Consider the following 20,361-nt stretch of genomic DNA (forward strand, 5'->3'; position numbering starts at 1 on the left):
TTAGTGAACTTTTACTTTTCAATGGACGATAAGGCGTGGAGATAAGAAGCAGTTTAAATCAAGGTATCCTGCAGTGGCAGTAGCTGGTATACAGGAAGGAGTATTTTTTAAATGTTAATATTGCTGTATTTATTTTCAAGTGTTAGAAAAAAATATAATAAGTAAATGAAGCCCATAATTTTTACAAATATTTTTATAATAATTGTAGGGACAGAGCCAGGAGTGCAGTTTCCAGGCTCTCAGCCTAACGTGAAAGATGTTGTCTCAGGTAGTAAATGGCCATCAACTGTGATTGGATGGCCATCAGCTGTGGCTAGTTGGCTGTCAACTGTAACCAGTGAGTCATTGGCCACTAATATAACTGCTGTGTCTATGCTAGCAAACAAATGGGGGGCTAGCAAGAAGATGGTGGCTGAGCTAGCAAGAGCGGGTTGCAGTTAGCACGGAGGATTGCAGCTAACAAATGAGGTTGGTTGGCTGACAGAGAAGCAGACAGCAGGTTGCAGGTCGTGTGGATCCTGTTTCCTGTGTCTCCAACCCAGCCACCAGCGAGACTATAGTGGCATGACTCCCCTATCTATGGCTCCGTGGGTGTTCCTTTTTGGCCTCACCATGTCCTGTGGTATTATGCGGGGAGCGGGACCAGAGACCCCGCATGACACTCTGCATGACAGTAAAACTAAAGTAGATAGCTTTAAAAGTGCACTAATAAAAAACATATTATAACTAGTATATTACAACTAGTACACAGATATAACAAAAATCATAATGACAAGTTGTGAATTACACTTGGGAAACCAAGGGGTGGGTTTTAGAAAAAGCAGGGCTATCACTCTTGTGCAAAAGGAGATATAAGGCTCAGAGATGTTTAGTCTTGCTTAGAAAGTATGTAACTTTATAAATACCTTTAATGTTAAAATTCCTGTAGGGAAATCATTACTGCAAATCTGAAACTCTCTAACACCTCCCTCCTTTCCACTCTGGTAATAAATCACGTGACGAAGTGACTCGAGACGGCTGAACAGACTGGCACTTTCGGTGGGAGATATTTCAGTCATAGACCTTGGATATAGACAGACCTGGCCTGGAATCCCTGGTCCAGAGCCAACTGGCTGAGTGGAGGGTGGCCAGTGACCTACATGACCTGCTGTGAGAGACAGGGACACCCATTTCCCAGGGCTGCACTGAGAGGTGACATCACGTACATAAAGCCCTCAGTGAGGGATGAACTCTGCACAGCAGCTGCTGGCCAGGAGGCACACAGTTACAAAAGAAATCCTGTGCCGCTGAAAATAATTTAAAAAATACATTTCTCAATGCTATCATTTTGTAGTTCATGTTCCATAAAATCACTAGGGCTCACAATATGTACCTGTGTGTATGTGCATGGCATGGTACCAGGAGCCTAGCATACCCAGGAGGAGAAAACAGAAAAGCACCGCTCCACTAGTCAAAAGGCCAGGATTCTGCTCAGGTCTCCTGCCATCTGGGTAAACTGTTAGGTGCTCATCATCTCCTGTTGTCCTCAGGCTTCCTCACTGGGACAGTGCCTGGCATACAACAGGGGCACTATCAATGTCGCTGAACGAACAGATGATAACTGAATTAGACAACAGATGGTGGGGAACGAGATCCATAAGTTCCCTTCTGATGTTACCATCCCATGAATTACAAATACTCAATAAAGTGACGTGAGAAAGGCGGCATCTCCTGACCTGCCCTCTGTATACTGGTAGTAATTCCACGCCTGCCTTCTACTCTAAAAGATAGAGAATTTCGGGCTGGAGTTGAGTTGAGGGGGAAAAAAAGAAGTCGCTTTTCTGGTTGTCTTTGTCGTGCTTTGCTTTTTGGCCCACGTCATTCAGTTGAAACCTCCTTGAGTACTCCGGAGCTACACTGTCAGCACCACAGAAATGTGCAGCAAGAGAAAAGGGAGCTACAAGTTGCACATTTCATTCTTTTCAAATGGTCAATCTGGTGGGGAGGGGGATTTCCTTCTGATTTTGTAATAAAATTCATTTCCTGATTTAGGCCTTTTATGTCAGCTTTTCAACTCAAAACAAATGTTTGTGAACATGTTCAAAGACAAAGAAATAAGTTTAATGTGGAACAGTCCCCAAGCCCTTAACCAGGGCGGCATCTAGTGGACACAGCCACAACCAAATTACGACGCAAGATTCTAACTTAATAAATTTAGTATGAAATTCATTGGGAACCCTCAACACTTATGTGAAACTATACTATACAATACAAAAGTGTCATTTAAGACACCTTTTAAGTCACCACTTCAGGTTTTTCTGTGACAAAAAAAAAAAGTCGCCCAACATTTCTTTACCAGAAATTGTATACCAAATGACAAAGTTATTTTTCTAGAACCTGGAAATTTCAGCAGTCTAGATTTTATAAATTCATATGAGGAATCATTGAATAAATAATTCAGAGATTCAAAGTAAACAATCAGCTGAGCAAAAAAAGCATACCAGAGCAAAGGTAAGTGCCTCAGTGAATCCAGCGGCTGCCATGTCATGTCTTAGAAGTTCGGTGAGCTTATTAAGGGGAAGCTGGAGGGAAAAAAAGGTTTTTCCTTTATTTCACCTCAATAAAATTTCCAATTTTGAAAAAGAGTTATACAGAACATGTCAGTAAAAGGAAACCACCCTTCCATCATTACTCATAGACTGTTTATACCACCCTTTCCCCACCAACACCACCACCTCACTCCCGATACGTCTACACAGACATACACAGCCCACTTTCACCTCTCCCACACACAGCTTCTGCCCCCAGGCCCAGGTTGAGAAAATGAATCTCCCCGTTAGAGATTCAACAAGAGCTCCACACCCAAAACCTGTCTTTCTTCAAAGAACTAGTCATCACAGGTTTTCAACTTACTCTAATCCATTGGGCATCTGTTTTGTATCCTCTCCATAGCAAATGCCTCCCATAGCACAGCATGTCCAAATATTGCTTAATTCCTATGTTCTGGTTTTCTCGAAACCCTCCTGGCATTCAACAATCCGTTTCTAACAATAAGGAGTGTTTATTTAAGGGTGCAATCTTACTTGATTAGCTATGGTGTATGTTTTCGGGAGAATCAGCTGAATGTTGTTATATCCATAAGCAATAGCTGCGTCTTCCACAATATCACACGTGTGGATAACGTCAGCTCTTGTCGGAGGGATTTCAATCTCAATCTGATTCCCATCGCCAATGACTTCTGACTTTAAGTACATCCTGGTCAGAAGCTTAGCAAGATTCTCTGGAGTTTCTCTGAAATAGGAATGTACAAACCATAAACTTCACTGGATTATTTAAAACATGTTTATATTTTGTTTATATGCTACTACCTGAAATAGTAACCCTTCTTTTGGAATTTGATTAGACACGAGACATCCTAACTGATGTTCTATCATCACTTAACCCTCTCCAAGCATCCTTTCAGGAAAAATTAAATAATCTTGTGGGCACTTCACCCTTGAATTATCTCCAACCGTAAACAAATAAATGAAGTTTTCTGGACATACCTGATTCCAACTTTTTTGTTAATTAGATCGGCTCTCACCATCTCCTTTCGGTAAGCCAGTTCCTGAAGAGCAAGAGTTTGAGAAGCTTAAATCCTCCGTCAGATACAGCGTTAGCCTCTTTCTACTTGAACTTGTCATGAGTTTTATCACCCTCCCAAGAAACTGTCACTAGAGCAAGACACTGAAAATAAACTTGGAGTTTCAAAACATTACTGTAGAAGAATACATTTGCTACATTATATTCATACCCATATATGAACATTCTACTTGCTACACAATTGGAACTGCTCAGAAATAATATAAAATGCCAAACATTTTTCTCTTTCAGATGGTCAATCACCATTCTCTTCAGTAAAACACCGGTGCATTACATCATTTCTAAAATGCTTGTAAATCCTGAAGCTTTTCAGCCTCATCTCATGCAAGAAGGTGTTTAGGACCAAGAATGAATAATTCATGTGTCATGATGTACTATCCATCATACTAAGCCTAAGAGTGTTATGAAGACATTCCTTTCTCATCGTTTTTACCTGTGGGGAAATGCAGCCATGCCTCCAGTCGCAGCTATTGAGCTGCTCCAGGAGACAGTACGGCTGGGAGCATCTCATGAATTGGTACTCATTCGCCTTAGAACAGTATATAACTTCCATGTTAGGCAGGAACAAACACACATAAAATGCAGACTTTTCAGCACCTTTGGAAACACATCTGTGAACATTTCTTATCACTAAATTACTCTCAAAAGTATCACTGCCACTACCAAAAAGGCTGTAAATTTACAAACCCGTTTGGACTCAGGTAAGGACAATGAGCCTGAGCCTTGCTAGTCAAAATGTAATTCTCAGGCAGAAGTAGCACCACCACCTGAGTGCTTGTGAGAGAGGCAGACTCTCAGGCCTTGATAGCTAGTGGCCGTTACACCCGACGCACTGAACCCAAATCCCAATGTTACCAAGATCCCTAGGGGAAGTGAATACACATTAGAATTTGAGAAGCACTGGACTGGATGCTCATGTTTGCAATAGTGGTAACAAACCTGTACTGAATAGCTAGTATGAGCTCAACAGTACAAGACGCTCTTTTAAGATAATCTTAACCCTCAGAACAGATACCACTCATATTCTCATTTGACAGATAAGGAATCTGAGTTTTAGGTTAATAAGTAGTTCCAGAGCACAATGGTAAGCTGCTTAACCCTAGTGCTGCGATATTCCCAGTGCCTGGAATAATGCTTTTTAGATAATAAGCACTTGTTATACAGTTAATGAATATAAGCATGCATGCACGCATGAAGTAACAAATAACGAATTAATAAACAACTCGAGGGAGCTTAATTCCAAAGCTCACACCATTAACCATTAGTCTCTCTGACCATCTACCACTTTTGTCCCCTCTGGTTCTCTTATTCCAAACTCTATTCTTTTATATGAAATAACAGAAGACTAGGAAAGAACTTTCAAGTGTTTGAAAAATTATGCTATGTCGTATGAAAAAGAATCAAGTTTTCCCCAGAGGATCATTCTTTTCTGGGAGGACAATCTGGGAAGAGTTGTTTTCAACTAAGTTTAGAAACAAATAAATTGACAAACGATGAATCACTGGGGTAGTACTCCTTCTCAGAAGGCCCATTTCGAATTTATGAAAGCTTTTTATAAATGATTTCAAGGAATTATCAACACGAGGAGAAAAGTGAACCAAATTTTAAGATAGGTTTCTTTTTCTTCCCAAAAGTACATATTTCACTTTTATTAACACTTAACAATTCTTCACACTGAAAAGAAAAATTGAACTTTCCAAATTAGAATTATTTTAAAATAGACTACAAAGCCATCTCTGGCTAATCCCAAATACTGCTATGGTAAACTGTACAAATGGCCACAAATTCTTCCTGCCTCTGCATCCATGGCCTTGGAGTCTTCTCCCCCGTCTCAATCTAGCAGAATTACTGGCTTTGACCAAACAAGATATTTGCTTAAAAGCACTGGACGTCCTCTCTTGCTGTTGGGAATCCCGCAACCCCCATCAAGTACTGAAGACCAAGCTAGCCCCTTGGGTGATAGAGACACCTGACCTGCTGACCCCACAGCCAGGAAGCAGACATGTGAGTGAGGCCATCCAGGTATCCGGCCACTAGCCTGCCAAGCGGCTGACTCCACAAGAGCGAGCCCAGCAGAGGTAGGCCAAGCCGGCCCAGACCAGAAGCACTACCCAGCTGACCAACAGAATCAGGAGATGAACAAATTGTTGTTAGTTGTTTTAAGTCACTAACTCTTGGGGCAGTTTGTTACGTCACAAAAGCTGGTAACAGACACTAAAATCAATTTGAAAAATAAAATGATACTGCCCATAATTTCAGTCATGCTTTTTACAGTTATACATTTATTTTGAATTATAGTTAATACTCTAGAATAAAATAGAATGCTACATGCTAATGTTATCAGGAAAGGGAAGGTTTTGATCTTGGCAGGTTTTATCTACTTTAAAAGCGACTTAAATAGTAGAAACTATTCTAGATGCTGTTCATTTAATAAATAACAGAGAAATAGTGAAAAACCCAGAGAAAAAGAGCTCCAGGAATGGCCTCACTGAATCAGAACCATAACTAAAAGAGTGGGAGACTGTCGTGAATTATAATGGCATTTTTATATTTATAAAGCCATCTTGGGGAAAAGAGCCTAGACAATTAAGAATAAGCTGGTTCAGATTTTTTTTTTTTTTCACCAAGATCCTATATCTTCACAATAATTGTGCTGTTAATACGTTTGGAATTATATATTAGTTACAGTGATGGCCTTCAGCAACTGTTAATTCAAGTGTGAACAGACTAATTAGGTTTGGATGGCTGAGTAATTTTAAAGGGGTAAGACTATAAATTACCCAGTTAACTAGTTAATAAGAGAATAAATCTCAGAAATTATGGCCATATAATGCTGTGGTATAATGTAGTGTGTTGGGAACTGAAGTCAGACTGTCTGGGCTTAAATCCTAGCTCCACTATTTAATAGTAACAGGCAAGCTATTTAACATGTCAAGGTCTCCCTATCTCCACCACGAAAAGGGCATAATAACAGCACCCACCCTCACAGGGTTAATGTGCGGATTAAATCCATCTAATGCACATCTAGTGCCTGACATGTTGGTGGATGGACAGACAGATCACGAGCAATCTATAGCTATTGTTATTATTATTATTATTATTCTATCAGCATCATCAGAACCATCATCAAGTCACTTCTTAAATACTTACTGGAAAGGTATATGATTTTCCATTAGGAAAAACGACCTCAGCTGCTTCAACCCTGAAAAAATAAAATAAAATACTTAAGAAAAAAAGGGTCCATAAAATCTAGAAATGTGTATGACTATCAAATCTTTCACTTCATCTACAACTGTAGCCTCCACACATTTAAACTATTCACCTTCCAACACGGGTGTTTGGATTCATCCTCCTAAATACAACACGACTCTACTATTCCACTTCCTATGGCTCCGTGTCTGCTCAGGTGGCGCCCACCTGATACGTTTGTTTCCCAATACAGCACATCACGCATCCTGCACGGACTCCTTGTCAATAGTGACACACACATTCCAGGTTTTACCGGGGTGTGTGTTACACAACGCAAGCTGACTGACACAACCAGTAAAATGCAAATCAATAATAAAGAAAAGAAGCAACTGATACTGCCCATAAAATTTCAGTCCTGCTTTCTACAGTCATACATTTATTTTGAATTATAATTAATACTCTAGAATAAACTATGATGCTGTGTAAGGGCCATATAGGTTTGTTGAATACATTTTTTTAAATTAAAAAATAAGCTTTGGAAAAATTATAGTAATCTTACTGATATATATATGGGATGTATGCTTTGCTCTTATATCTGCTTCTCTGCCCTTGTTTTGCTGTTCCTCCATGTTTCCATTCTCAAATTCAGTGAACCTTAAACACAGTTTAAATTTCACTGCCTCCGTAAGGCCTGCCCAGCTTGCCTCAGGTAGCAGTAACTTCCCCTTACAAACAGCCAGAACATCACTGAAACTTTTAAAAGTACTTATAACTTTTTTATTTTATACATTATTCATGCACATGTCTTAGCTCCCCACAGAGATTATATGTTCTAGTTATAGGTACACAGTTTTCATCTTTATATTTAGCACAAGTCCTTAGTGCTTTGCCTTCAGAACAACAGGCCATCGAAGAAGGTGCCAAATGAACTTACGTAAATTGATTCTCACAATATTCACTGAACATGGTGACAATAATATCAAGAACTATTTTTGCCTGCAAAGGAAAAAGACAAATGTTATGCTAATCTATAAATAAAACACATTCCCTCTTTACTCAGGTGGAAGTGAATTAATATTTAACATAATTTAGTCCCCAAACATCTAAAAATGGGCCTTTAATTAGGTTGGTGCAAAAGTAATTGTGGCTTAAAAGGTTAAAAATAATTGCAAAAACCACCATTACTTTTGCACCAACCTAATATATACATTCTAAAAAGGGGGGTGGAATAAACACTTGTGAGCTAAAGTAGGCCTGTCCTTATCTTCAAGTGTTCTGCATTTATTTGGTGCCGAGTTACAATCCATGACCAAGACAAGTCATTTGCTTCCCCCACCCTCTCCCTTGGGTTCACCAAGTGTCGAGAGAGACATATGGCCAACTACAGGGTACAATTTATCAATCTCATAAGTCTCTGCAGCCAGATACCTGACTCATGGCTCAACCACTTACCAGAAGTCTGACTATGTGCAAGTGATTTACGGTCTTTGTACCTCAGTTCTTCATCTAAGTGGAGATAATAAAAATTCCTACTTCATTTGGTTTTTATGAGGATAAGTGTGTGTGTGTGTGTGTGTGTGTGTGTGTGTGTATCACAGAGAGCTATACCTGACACATAGTGAACACCACAGAGATTTGTTAAAAAAATTTTTAATTGAAAAAAATGCTTAGGAAAAATACAGTAACCTTATTGGGATATATACTTTGCTTGTATGTGTACTTCACTCTTACACCTAAGCTTCAATAAAGAAGGTCTGCTAATGTATGAATTTTAAGAAAAGTTTTTTAATAGGAACACTACTCTGACAATATTTTCCAAGGCAAATATGGTACATAAAGTTATAAACGAAATACCTTGCAGTGGACTCGAATTCTGTCAGATGTATGTGATTGCCGTTTGGCTGTCCTACTTCTACATCACAGCCCTCTCCTGCCACCCACATTTACCTTTCTTAAATTGCTTAACTGCCACCTCACTCTATGCTTTACTCAACATGCGTAAATAACTCATATGCTACAGAAAAAAACTTTCATACCAATCCAATCCAACCCATGTGGTGGCTGAAAGTGAGTGAACAACTAGTATTCTATATATTCTAGATACTGTGTGCATAAATCCTTTATCAATTTGCTAATAAAGAAAACTTCTTTATAGCCAGTTGGATTTTTGTTGTTGTTTTTTTCTTTTCAGAATTTATATTTTACTGTCAGGAAAATTTGCTACAATTAATTGTCAAAAACTTGGAATTTATATATTTTAAATCCCATGAAATTACAGAAATTCTCATCATTTGAGATTTTTTAAATTACAATGACTTAAAGTGAAGATTAAAGGACTCTGGGTCATAGAAATCTAACAGTTGTTCCCTTGTTTGTGTAATATTATCTCATACAGCCAGTTGGTTTTGAAAAATTTTTTACCAAGTACACAAAGGTACCAAATTACTCAGCATTTAAATTAAGCCAACTAAGATAAACAATTGATACAGATCCCATTACAATACTTATCCCATTCTCTGTTTTACAATTAGGTGTATGCCTTATTTTCCCACTAACCTATGAATTCCTTGAAGTCCAAGAACATGCAACTCATTATTAAATTTATGGCACTGGAAAGACAGTAGGTGCTCATTAAACATTTGTCAGTTGAACGAAGGCACCATAACCAAAGTACAGAAAATCTGTATATTTTAGAAATTTTCTAATTTTCTAAATCTCTAAAATATGTTCCCACTTTCAAAATAAACACAATTTAAAGTTTTGCCACATAGTCTTGGTCCAGATGTAAAATCTATTCTGTCTGACAGCACACACACAAAAAAAGCGTTATTTACCTTAGTAAAGTCAGTTCCTGTGCATTCAATAAATATATTTTTAGTATTTATTGTTATTTTGGAATGATTTCCTATAATGAATGCAAAACAAGAACAACAAAACAGTCAGTTTCAGAAATGTAAGTACATAACATAGCTCTGTAAAATAGAAACTATATTTTGATTTAGAACACGATATAAACTAACACCTCAAGATAAGGGGATATACAACTTTTATTTTAATCCCCTTTGCAACCTAGAGAATAAATGCAAGATAACAAGCTTTACTGAGTGCATTCATCGTGTCAGGTGCTATACCAAGCACTTCACAGAGACTGTCAGCTCATCCTCACCACAACCTATGACAGACTTTTAAGTGGGACAGCTAAGATTCAGAGATGAATCTTATGACCATGACTGTGATCACAAGGTATAAGCAGCAAGGCTAAGATTTGGGTCTGGATCTGGCTAACTCCGAAGCCCAAGTTCTTAACCACTGTAACTACTAGTGGCCAAGACCCTGAGAAGGCAAAGACTCTCCTTCCCATCGTGAATCAACTAAATCCCCTTCTCACCTCCAGAAAAGCAAGTATCTATGAGTTCGATGTCATTAAATTTTGTAAATATGTCTAAGTTGCCTCATCAAAAAGCCTTCAGAAAGTAGTGAAGAGGGTAAAATTCAGCTTAAAAGCTTTGGTTTAAAAAAACAACAGACCAAACAGAATTTGACCTTGAGTTTACCCAAGTGAATTACCTGCTAAAACCAAAAGATTAACACCCTTTGGAGGAATATAACAGAATCCAGAGACTGGCATGAGAGAGTATTTATAAACTTATACATATTTACACATTTATAAATTGTATAAAAATCCCAAGTAAAATGTTGTTGAATAAATAAATGAAAAGAACTATTGCAATATAATCTACAAAACATCTGAGATTCTCAGATTAAAAGTTATTTGATTTAATTCAGCCAACTCTATTGAGAATTCTACAGAAATGCTGAGGAATAAGAAGAGACAGCAAAAAAAAAAATCTATGATGCTTAAGAAATAACTCACCATTGATGATTGGAGGCATTGAAAGGACGACACCATTGCTATCATAGATAACTGGGTACAGGGGTTTATTTTCAATGATATGTAAATAATGTTTAAGGTGGTTGTCAGACTGAGAAAAAAATCAAACAAAATTAGTTTTTATTTTTATCAATGTAATTAGTTTACATACTTACCTACTATGAAAAGATGGGGGGAAGTCAGGGAAAAAAAAAGCCCCAAAATACAGAAAGTTCTAAGTTTATCAAGATTTTCTAATATATAATTAATATTTCAACATCTTTATACAGTCTTATCTCCTACTGTGGACAGATGAGAGCACAATTGAGCCATTTTTCAAAAGTGAAAATAGATTTGCACTGGTAAGGCTGAATCATCTCAAATAAAACACACACCATCACAAAATATTTAGATAAATCAGAATAGATCACTGGCAAATCAGGCCAAGATGAACAGCTGCTTTTTTCAAAATAAGCACTACTATTTGTTATGTGCAATTTAAAGTGACTACTTAATTCATTTTCACTGCTGGAGTCTAAAATGTTAATAATGGGAGGCAGACACTTTGTAATATTGTTTCCCACAAAGAAAACCTAGCTAAATCTTATTGTTCTTTATACTCCACTGAGTTTAAGTATAACCAAGTATAAATATTACAATGTGGTGTGGTCTACTTCAGTGGTTCTCAATTCTAGCTGTGCACTGAAATCATCCAAGAGGACAAAAAAACAAACAAACAACCATAATAATAAACAAAACTATGCCCAGACCCTGCTATTTTTTTTAAAACACTCATTACATTTCTCTTGATATCCCAAGACCTGACTTTGAAGGAATGTCATGATTTATGCAGGGCTATTGCACGATATAAAAGACCAATTACCTTGTATATGTTCATCATTTCACAGGCTGTATACTCCTTTGTCTTATTTAGAGGCTTGAATTTGATATCTGAAGGTCGCTTCGCAGTATAAGTAAATGGGCCTGACAAAGTGTCCAAATCATGGGCACCGATAGCAACCAACGTTCTTTTCCTAAATGTTGACAGGGAGGGAGAGAGGAAGAGAGAAGAGAGAAAAAGAGATTTGTATATTCCAAAGTAGAAATTATAAAAATAACATAGACTATATATTTTAAAAAATTATTTTTAGACACTTCCCTAAAATTGCCTGTGGTTACATGGCAACTTCAGAGGAGTATATCCTTATACTCCTCTCCCAACCATTACAAATAATGAGAAATAAAGCTACTAAAAACACATTATTTCGGTAGCTGAAGTAAATTCCTTGCCACTATGCTTTCCCCAAACTGTTAACTAGGACATTTTCAAAGTCAACATTCCCTCTACCTTCTTTCAACCTTATTTCCTCTTAGTGTCCTCAAGTGAACATAAATGTTTTATTAAAATAAACTACCAAATTGCTTTAGTTTTTGGCTTTTCCCTATTTTCCTAAAGTTTCTGTCACATAGCTGTATTATCTTAACAATAGAGAAATTTTAATTTTAAGAACTGTGAATTACATTTAAAGTTTAATGTGTAAGGAAAATTCAAAAGCCATTAATTTCATTTGTTCTGCAGTTTATCTATTTAAGGTAATTTTAGGAACTTACAGTAAGTTACAAATTAGGAGAGAAAGAAATAGAAGTAGAGATATAAAACAGAGCCAGGAATGATGTTAATACTAAATTAGAATCTAAAGGCCCACAGTCTTATCACAAAGAGTCACAAATTTGGCTCTAAGCTTTCGAATAGACAATTCTAAATGACAAACTTGATCAGATTTGACGGTGTTTCTAAGATTTCTTAAAATTTGTTTTAGATGTATCTGCACACATATTTATATATTTATGCAGAACCACATAGACATAGCAAACAAATAAAATGCATTAATAACCAAAGATGTCATTAAAATCCATGTTACATGAACTATGAAAGTTTTTAAAATTTGTAAGAAACCAGTTTTGGTCAATCTCTAAGACCGATGACTAAAACTTTAATAAATATGGTTGAACTGAATAGTATTGTTGACAAGCAGAAAGGAAGTGTTACTTTACTCAATGAGTTATATACTTATGGAAGATAATCACCCCAGAACTACCACAAGTTGAAATATATATGGTTTGATAAGTTTAAATAAATTAACAATTGACAAATCCGTGGGTAAGAAAGCCTGTGCTTCCTTAGATATTGATATTGGTCCCTTAATCCTAAAATAGGATCTCAAGATGTCCCTAAATTTCAACTTCAAACCAATCATAAAAAAAATGAATTTCAGACAAATCAAAAAGCTACACATTTTGAAAAACAAAAGACAAAAATGTACATACACACACACAACAGAACCCATAAAAATTAATCAAAGAAATATAGGAGAATAATGCTTAACACTGTGGAACAGGATACCTTCTTAAGTTAGACACAAAATATAAAATTCATATAGGAAGACTGATAAATGACTACACGCAAATTGAAAATCTTATATATCCAAAAGACCCCCAAAGTCAAAAGACACACTAATAGAGAAGGTTTACAACATATATATAGAAAACGGATTACTATCCCAAATATATATAGCTATGAAAACCAAAAATAGTTAGAAATCAAGATTTTACCTATCATACTGGCAAAAATTTTAAAGTATTGCTATGAAAAAGCAGCAGGTAGGAGCTGAAAGGACTAGTAGAAAATTCAGGGGCTGCCAACTGCAGAGGTCTCGTCTAGCCAAATGTTTCGAGTCTGAGTCTAGCTAAATATTTGGGAGTTTTTGCCTGCAAGAACAAAACCACTCCTCAGAGAAACAGAACAAAATCAAGAGCCTCTTCCATCACATAATATTCTATATGCAATCAAAAAGCAGTGGGCATGAGAAGAAACAGGGAGGTGTGACTCATAGACTCCAAACAAAACTTGTCCACGCACAAAAAACAATAAAATAAAACAGCTTTCAAATCACTGGATTCAAAGCTGCTAGTACAAAAACTGTTCAAGAATTACGGGCAAAATATACACATAATGAAGAAATAGCAGCGGAAACTTTAAAAAGGGAACGAAATGTATTCTAAAGATGAAAAGGAAAATAACTGAAGCAAAAAACTGGACACTTCTAGCCACGATGGAAAAACAGAGACTAGATTTACTCTCTTGCATGAAATAACCATAAATGGGGCAAAACATATGAACCAATAGTTTTCATGGCTGGCACTGGACACCAGGCAATGAAGGGCAGCCATTCCTGAGAGACCGGAAACAGCTGAGGTGAGCCCCACGATTTCCCCAGCTTATTGCCTGGAGCGGTTTCCAAACTGCAGGACAGGAAAGGGGAAGGGGAACCCGATTAGAGCCCAGAGGACTCCCCAGCTTGAAGAGACATAGCTGACTGTCTAGGGAGACCAAGATGGCTGGAGTTCAATGGACAGAGTATTGGAGAGGAGATAGCTACAGAGAGAGCGAGCTCTGGAGATCTGCAGAGGACCCTCCTCAAGTATTCAGCCAAGTATTGATCAGCTCCTGTATGTGAAGAAATGACCCCAGGCGACGGGGAAGAACCATCCAAGGTAACTCGGGGAAACAGGGCTCATACAAATAGAAAACCTCACTACTCATGTGGAATAGGTAAAAGAGGCAGGAAGGTCTTGCCTCAGTAGCAGCAACTAATTAGCCCTACACAGATCACTGCTTAATCAATGAGAAACATAAACAGAGGAAAAGAAAGCAGAGAAAAGTCAATGAAACCAAAAGCTGGTTCTTTGAGATCAATGCAATGGATAAACCTTAGCCACACTGATCAAGGGAAAAAAGACACAGAATGAAAAAGGTACTATCACTACAGATACTACAGATATTAAAAGGATAGTAAGAGAATATTACAAACAACTTTAAGCCAATAAATTTGATAACTCAGACTAAAATGAATACATTCCTTGAAAACCACAGATTTCCAAAGTTCACTCAAGAGGTTAATCAGGATTTACTGACAAGTACTCTGGCGTACCAGAGTATTAAGACAAGTACTCTGGCGTACCAGAGTATTAAGACAAGTACTCTAGCGTACCAGAGTATTAAGGATGTGATTTATTCCTCCCCTGAGTAAAAGCTCCTGATTTCCAAATGCAGCAAATAAAACAGAGCTTAAAGTTGAATTAAGTGAGGAAATGCCTTCTGATTTAGATAATAGATTCTTCAAAGAAAGTATGTCCGGCATAGATAATCTGGCTCAACCACTTACTAGCTATACCTATCCTTGTCAGAAATCTTATAACTTGTTTATTTTGAAATAATATTTAAATTCTTATTGTTTTGCTTAATGATGACCTATTAGCAAGCTAACAAGTAGACTCGTTATGAAATGTTAATTGGAATCAGAAGAAAAAAGTTTCTTCTACCACATGAGCAAAGATGTTTCAGGAAAAAGACTTCAGTGAGCTTAACTACAGGTGTGATTTTTATTCTTAAGTATTTCTCACCCCGTAAGAAAACACGCAGTGTCCCCCTCAAGCCTGTCCTAGCCCATCACTTACACACAAGTCTCTTCCAATCTCCATGGTTTACCAAAATGCAATTACTAAAAAATAAAAATTCCTTTTTTTATTTGTATTCAAAACACACACATACATAACTATTAATCATACCTTTTGATCAGAATGAGATAACTTGTTGATATAGTTCAAGACCAACACACAAATACCTGACACGTTAGCTAAAGCCTGATGTTTCTTAGCATCAGTAAATAGGATTGTTGAACTATTAAAATTAGTTCAAGGACTCCTACTGTTACCTTCCTTGACCTTTAAGTGCTCACGAATTTTTTAAGTTTGAAGATCACTGCACTAAAAAGACTTGGTATGGGGCATGATGTATATAGTAATGTCAGCGATACTAAGAAAATGCAATCATTTAAAACTCTCAAGTTTTATCTGTCAATTTATAATTATACTCATTCAAAAACTCAGTTGACGCCAAAAAAAGTTCCACTTTAACATGACAGATCATTTCAAATTACCATGGTTTAATATTTAGTAGTATAATCCACTACTAATGATTTGAATCAGAAAACAAAAAATAAAACCAGGAAAATCTCTAGGACTAGATACTTCGTCTCTATATAGTAATTAAAATATATCTCTTGTTTCTCCACACACACACAGTTTAGCAGTAACACAGTTCTGTCTGGTAAAGGAAACTTAAACTCTTATGACTCTTACATATTATTACTTTAGAAATGCTTTGAAAAAATCTACATTTAAAAAATAAAGGAAGAAGGGAGGGAAATATGAGGCAAAGGAGAAAGGGAGAGAGAGTGAGTGACGGAAGGGATAGGGATGAAGGGAGAGTAGGGAAGGCAAGGAGCAAAGAAGATGCAACCGCAAACCTGCAAATGTTCTGATGTAATTTCTCTTGAAGTTCAATGAAGCTGTCATATCGATCTTTAGTGAGCTTTATATTTCGGAGAACTGCTGCTACAGCATAAGGGCGTATTTTAGCTGTCTGAAATTCATCATATCATTAGAAATTGTAAATATTAAAGCTCTTCTTTGTAATAACATTTTGTAATATTAGGCTGCTGCAAAAGTAACTGTGGTTTTTGCAATTGTTTTTAACCTTTTAAACCATAATTACTTTTGCACCAACCTAATAGAAAGCTGCACTCTTGACATTGTCACACATTCTCATCCTAACAAGTATATATTCATTCATTCAACCAATAAGCAATCGTGATGAGAGAAAATCACTGTCCTCATGGAATTTACATTTCAGCAAGATTTCTGAAAATTTCTGAAATAACTGAGAAAAAATTAACCTTTAAGTAGTTTGTTTATCGTTGATATTTTTTAACCAAAATAACCTCCCCCCATAGTATTTCTTTTTAAGTTTATTACTATACCACAATTTAAACAATTATATCTCAAATGTATTTTACATAAACACTTGGATGTTGTTTTCCAAAATTATTCATGGAAAACAGATGCTTTGTTCCCTTTCATTTCTTGTAAAAACAAATTGACTATTTGTAAGAGCTAGAGATTAAATATATAGCCATTTTAACAAATGATCAAACAAACTACATTTGGCAGAAGGGTCAGCTTTGTTCTTTTTCCTCCCCTCCTTATAGACATTTACACAAAAGAGATTTGTTTTCAAAAGGAAAATAAAATTGTATCCTTATTACCGCTTCTGTGATGATCAATTTCTGCATTTCTCCATTAGGCATCACCCGTTTAAACACTGGGGGCTTTATCCTGAAACAATATTGAAACAAACTTTCTCATTATTAATCAAAACATTTGATAAATTAATTATATTCTCTTCTGTGTAAGGAAAAGTAAACAAAATGAACAATCAGTTGAAGTTACAACAAATCTAATTTGAACTGAGTTTTTTAAAAAAGCAAAAATTAACTTACTATTGTGTTTCCCCGAAAATGAGACCTAGCCGGACCATCAGCTCTAATGCATCTTTTGGAGCAAAAATTAATATATTATAAGACCCGGTCTTATATTAAAATAAGACCGGGTATTATATTATATTATATTATATTATATTATATTATATTATATTATATCATATATTATAAGACCCGGTCTTGTATTATATTAAAATAAGACCGGGTCTTATATTAATTTTTGCTCCAAAAGACACATTAATGCTGATGGTCCAGCTAGGTCTTATTTTCAGGGAAACACGGTAACATTTAACGTTGCCCCAAAACAGTACAGGATGGCTCTGGTAATGAACATCCTGTTAGTAGAGGACAGAAAACATTAACTAAACAACTGTATGAGGGGCATTTAAACATCAGCTGAGGGGCTGGATTAAACAACCTTTAACTTTTATTCCAAGCATGAGATTCTGAAAGCCTAAGAAAAATAGGGCTTATTACAAATACGGATCTGGACCTACTGAATCAGGATATTCAAGGGAAAGGGCTGGTAAGTGGTACATATTAAAGGCACAATTCGGGTAATTCTTAGCAGGAAATGTTGGACTATTTTTTAAGTCAGTGCTTCTCAAACTTCAATCAGCTGGGGAATTTGCTTACAATCAACTGGGGAATTTGTTAAAGCACAGATTCTGAGTCAGTAGGTCCTGGGCAGAGGATGAGATTCTGCAGTTCCCACAAGCTCCCAGGTGATGTAAATGATGCTGGTCCATGGGCCACACTTTGAGCAGCAAAGCTTTTAAGTCACTTTCCTAACTGTCTGATCAGAAAAATCAAATGTGCCTGTTAAAAACTGAAATTCTAATCGGATAGGTTTGGGAAACACTCTAAGGGAATGTTCCTGACCCTAAAATTTCAGCATCACATTAGCATGCAAGAAACCAACTTAGTAAAGCCCAAATTTTAACCACCTTAACCAAATGTCCAATTACCATCCTTTCACCAACACCCATCACTCACCATAGTTTCAGAATCTAGCCCATCAGCCAGAAGCTCTTATTCTTTTGCAACTGACCAGATAATGTAGGAGTATAAGTAATCAGAACCAAAATAATTATTTTTGATAGGTGTTGCTTCACCTCTTATTCACGTTAATATATTACGTTCTATATTTATTACATGGAGGGTTGGTAGCCGACTTTAAGATCTTCATGATAAATGAGGAGATTGAAACTCGAGAGGCCAATTAACTTGCCCAAGATCAAACAACCATCGTAAGATCTTCAGTTTTCCAGTTAGAAAGCTCCACGCAAGCTTCCTTAGAATTCTCAAGAAAAAAGCATAGAAAGTTTTGTCACCTCCACTTTTCCTCCCAACCTTTATAACAAATCCAGTGAACCACCTATTCCAATGGGATTGCCGAGGGAACTCCCATGAACCCACTAAAGAATTTTTTAAAAAGTCATAAAATCCCTGACCACTGCAGTTTTAAAATATGCTCCCAAAACGAAAGGCCATGACTCAATATGCAGACAAAGTGCTAAAGGGCCTTCCAATCGTCCATCCATGCAAACCTGGAGCTGTGTACCTGTCCAACAAGGCTTGTTTTCTAGAAACTTAAACAGAGTTGCTGATAACGACAGGAAAAGAAAAGGAATCCAATGTGGCAAATTATTTAATGACCGTATCCCCTTACCTTTCCTTAAAGACTTGAAGTCCTCGAACCAGTCCTTCCAGGCACAGGAGATCATATCTATTGGCGGGGACGTCAATTTTGTAAAGAATAATATCAGATGCCCCCTCTGCCTTTTCATTCCCTCGTTCCTTACTTATAATTTCCTTCTCGGAAGTCTAAAACAAGGACAAAAAATAAAATAAAACTAAGTAAATCTAAATTCTTTTGAAAAAGTAGTCAGCCCTATAAAGCAGTAACTATATTATACATGTTTTTTTCTGCGATAAAATATGGGTTTATTATATCTGCAACAATAATAATATAAAAGTGACTGTTACTGAGTTCAGACATCTAGCATCCTCCTTCATTCCAAACAACACAAATCCATCTAAAGCAAGGCTCAGCAAACGATGGCCTGTGGCCACATCCTATCTGCCACCTGTTTTTGTAAACACAGTTTTATTGGAACGTCACCAGGCCCATGTGTTTACTCTCTGGCCCTTTAAGGAAGTTTGCCAGCCCAGATCTAAACTAAAATGCAAACACCACCAAGAACGTAGGACAACAATAAAAACAGAAGTGGCACCGAGGCAAAATAAATATGATTCATCAAATAAAAACTTTAAATTTCTGATACGGTAGTAACTCTAAAAGCCACATCTTGTGGACACCCAAGCCTGGAAGCAACATAAGAACGAGAATAATCATATAAAAACAAAAGCGTTTGAAGAGCTCATCAGCTGTGGTGTAAATTAGAAGGGATTATAGGTACAAGCGGAAGCAATCTAGTGACAGTAAAGGTGTGGAGCAGCAAAAATGAAGGGAGAAGAAATACCACTAGAATAATTTCAACACAGTGGCAAAAAACTGCGAGTCTCTCAATCACATTACAGCAGAGAATGAGAACAGGTTTTCTTTAAGATAACCACTGACAAGAAGTTAAGTTCTGTTCCCTCCCACAGCAGGGAAATATACATACATTTAAAATTTTTTCAATCAAAATCCTCAAGAGTTATATTCCCACTGTTTATGTTACCCATTAATTATCTGGAAACCCCACATAAGCAGAACTCCCCCTATTTCTATCACCAACAACCTGCTAAAATAACTGATGGATTCCTATCAAAATACATCATGATTTTTGTTTTACATGATGCCCTCCCACTGCCACAATATGAGCAGTTCAAATTATTGCCCCCAAAAGAATGAAAGCCCACATTTGCACAGCACGCAAAGGAATTCACTTTTGGTCAATAAGCTAGAGGTTAAGTCACACTTTACTATGCGCCCAAGTCACACGTGAGGTACCACAGAGGTCCATACCATCCTGGGGCTGTGCAAGGCTGTGCTGGGCTCCACAAAACATCCTACACTGGGCATTTCAAACTTAGGGGGCATATTTTCTAAATGACAGAAGATGAAAAACTAAAAGAAAAAGAGAAAGAAGAGGAAGAGGGAACAGGAGGGAAGAAAAGAGATGGGGAAATGAGGGAGTGTCAAGAGAAGAGGCAAGAGGAGGAGAAAGGATACTCAGAATTTATTTAAATAGAGTTCCGTCAGATGGCTGTTTTTTAGTGAAGAAAGATGAGTCACCTCAGAGGGGATGCTGGATTTCAGGAGGGGGGAAA

General features: G+C 36.9%; 1 protein-coding gene across 1 annotated transcript in view; it reads right to left on the bottom strand.

Moving 5' to 3' along the window:
* The window catches only part of FARSB (phenylalanyl-tRNA synthetase subunit beta), a 65,058-nt gene that overhangs the window by 36,812 nt on the left and 7,885 nt on the right, over nt 1–20,361 (bottom strand). The window contains exons 3-13 of the mRNA XM_019753680.2: nt 18,755–18,909; nt 16,849–16,918; nt 16,051–16,166; nt 11,565–11,715; nt 10,685–10,793; nt 9,645–9,715; nt 7,745–7,806; nt 6,772–6,823; nt 3,525–3,586; nt 3,063–3,270; nt 2,481–2,561 (exon numbers count right to left, since the gene is read on the bottom strand). Coding sequence (XP_019609239.2) covers nt 2,481–2,561; nt 3,063–3,270; nt 3,525–3,586; nt 6,772–6,823; nt 7,745–7,806; nt 9,645–9,715; nt 10,685–10,793; nt 11,565–11,715; nt 16,051–16,166; nt 16,849–16,918; nt 18,755–18,909 — 1,137 coding nt within the window. The remainder of the gene's footprint in view (nt 1–2,480; nt 2,562–3,062; nt 3,271–3,524; nt 3,587–6,771; nt 6,824–7,744; nt 7,807–9,644; nt 9,716–10,684; nt 10,794–11,564; nt 11,716–16,050; nt 16,167–16,848; nt 16,919–18,754; nt 18,910–20,361) is intronic.

Source organism: Rhinolophus sinicus, linkage group LG01, assembly GCF_036562045.2.
Source record: "Rhinolophus sinicus isolate RSC01 linkage group LG01, ASM3656204v1, whole genome shotgun sequence".
Taxonomy (NCBI): domain Eukaryota; kingdom Metazoa; phylum Chordata; class Mammalia; order Chiroptera; family Rhinolophidae; genus Rhinolophus; species Rhinolophus sinicus.